Source organism: Triticum urartu, chromosome 1, assembly GCF_003073215.2.
Source record: "Triticum urartu cultivar G1812 chromosome 1, Tu2.1, whole genome shotgun sequence".
Classification (NCBI taxonomy): domain Eukaryota; kingdom Viridiplantae; phylum Streptophyta; class Magnoliopsida; order Poales; family Poaceae; genus Triticum; species Triticum urartu.
Genome location: NC_053022.1, coordinates 32,463,412 through 32,466,012, shown reverse-complemented (window position 1 = coordinate 32,466,012; position 2,601 = coordinate 32,463,412). Strand labels below are relative to the sequence as shown.

The following is a 2,601-nucleotide window of genomic DNA, read 5'->3' as shown; positions in this document are numbered from 1 at the left end:
TAGATTTGGTCAGTAAACTCCAACTTTGGCCATCTTTGACACGTAGATTCTGAAACTACAAATACCTCAGCGAAAGCGGTATGAACGTGAGATAGTGGTGCTTTCTAAAATCTAGAAAAAAGTACAGAAAATAAAAAAATTCCGAAAGAAAGTAAATAACTGGATTTTTTTAGGAAAGCTGGAAAATAGAGATTGGATAAGTAAGAAAAATGTAAAAAAATGAAAAACTTAGTAGAATGTGGGAACGAACAAAATGCAATTGTGGGACTGCAAAAGTTTAAAAGTACTATGGAAAACTAAAGAACTAAAGAAAAGGCTAAGAACAGTTCTGAACATTCATGAAAAATCCCCATATTTCCAATCTCCTTGATTGTTGCTAAACTATTTTCTGTTTTTTATTTTTAGAGGTTTTTTTTTACCAAATCTGTTTTTTTTTTCATTTTCCTGTGTTGACTAGGTCGTGTGTGCAAAACCTCTGCCATGTCATTTTCATCTGATTTCGAAATTTATGACCGGAGGTGAGTGGAATTGGAGTTCAAGGACCAACCATTCTAGAATCACCAGTAACATAGGGCAAGAAAAGTAAGTTTTTTTAAAAAGTTACAAATCAAAACCGATCGATCGAGAATGCTAGGTAAATGATGGAGCACTAGATAGCATCGATTTGTTTTATCATGCGGCCGGTGCATGTGTGCCGAAGTTTTGACATTTTTTTACTCACTCAGGCTGGTGCTCGCAGAAGGCCACCGGATTTGACCCCCACGCATGCAGGCGCAGGGCCGACCAGGATCCACGAGCAATGGAGCGAGCAGCACCCGGAGCATGGGACGCAGGTGATGATGATGCCGCATGATGATTCCCCCAGCAAGAAAACGCACCACCTTTCCTTGCAACCAAAGCCACCCACCCTCTCACGCCCTCACATGCACCACCACCACCGCCGCCAGTGCCACTCGCGCTGTCTCTTACTCTTATATACATACCCCACTCCAACCAGCACAGATCAGCGTGATCCATGGCGGGCGGGTGCAAGGCGGCGATCGGGTGCGTGGACGCGCGCGTGCCGGTGCGGGCCAGCTACGTCAGCCTCTACAAGTGGCCCGAGTCCGACGCCGAGTTCGTCCGGTCCGTCGCCATGGCGCGGCGCCACCGCCAGCACCCGGACAGCCCCGCTGCCGCTGCCGCCGGGTGCTACGGCGGCGGCAGCGCCAGCATGCGCCGCGGGGCTGGCGTCGATGTTGGTGGAGACAGCCCGCGGGTGGTGGACAGCTACTCGTGCCGCCAGATGTACCTCCGCAGCTACACCTTCTCGACGCGGAAGGAGACCGTGCCCGAGCGCACCATGGCGTGCCTCGGCCGCGTCCGGGAGCGCGCCGCCGTCTTCCCCAGCTTCCTCCCGCACCGGGGCGGCGGCGGCGGGTCCGACGCCGGAAGCTCGTTCGGCAGCTCGAGCGGCGGTGGAGGCCAGTACTCCGGGAGGGATCAAGACGGGCGCCGCGGGACTACGACCGGCGGCAGCAACGGGAGGAGGAAGCGGAGGAGGAAGAAGAAGGGGTGCGCCGTGGTGAGGAGGCTGCAGGAGGCGTCGTGCGGCGCGGTGCGGGCCATCTTCCGCCGCCTGCTCGCCTGCACCACCACCGTCGACGTCGAGGTCGCCGAGCCGCCGCCCGGCCGGTGAATGCCGCCATTTGCATGCCGGACTTATCCTCGGTCCTTTTTTTGGCATTCTATTTTTCCTACCGAGTAGTAATTAATATATATTCAGTATATTTTAATCATTTTTCTACTCGAGTTACAGTACAGTAGTAGCTTCTGTTCGTAGCAAATGAGTAACATATATATCATCAGCTTGTAACTTATTTATGATTGTGCTATATTTATTTCTTGTTACATATATGCATACAACCGGTGTGGTTACTTATTCGGTGTTTTTTACCCCTCAACCGTCGAATAACAGTTATTTGGTAATCTGTATATTTTTTTAAAAGAAGAATGATGTCCGACCTATGCATCAGGATGATGCATGCAACCATTGGTAATCTATATCTATACTTAATAATAATACAGACAATATGTTTCACACTTCTATATTTTACGGCCTGGTCTAATCATCACTCACGTACCTTACGAGCAAGCAATAGTGAGCAATAACTCATTCATACTGAGCTCACGCCCTAATCTTCTCTTTTACAACGCACACCTTGGTTCCATACCTAAAAGAGGGGGTACTAATATATACACCTCGGTCTTGAAGGGATTTAATACAGTATTTCAGTGTTTTCATTTTAAGCAATTTCATCCTGTCTTTGCATTGGCAAAGTAAAGTGGTCCTTTTTTCTCTGTTGAAGGTGTAATGGTTGAAATTTAATGTGTAGTCAATTGTAATTGATCAATGGAGAGTATATACATGTGCAAGACAATTAAATAATATAAATGTAAACATATGGATGCATTAATCTTTTATCAGTGTGTGACCTACTATTAATTTTGAATCGTTCAAATCCACATTTATTCCGAATCGGGTAGGGCGCCCGAGCGGGTATGACTACTCCACAACAATTCTTGAGATGAACAAGTCGACGAGACATTTTGACATGGTCA

At 47.7% G+C, this 2,601-nt stretch overlaps 1 protein-coding gene across 1 annotated transcript; it reads left to right on the top strand.

Annotated features, from left to right (window-relative positions):
• Positions 1 to 945: 945 nt before the first annotated feature.
• LOC125546770 lies at positions 946 to 1,921 on the top strand. Its single transcript, XM_048710927.1, has one exon. The coding sequence runs from the start codon at positions 1,016 to 1,018 to the stop codon at positions 1,676 to 1,678; it is 663 nt and encodes a 220-aa protein (XP_048566884.1). The 5' UTR covers positions 946 to 1,015; the 3' UTR covers positions 1,679 to 1,921.
• Positions 1,922 to 2,601: the final 680 nt, after the last annotated feature.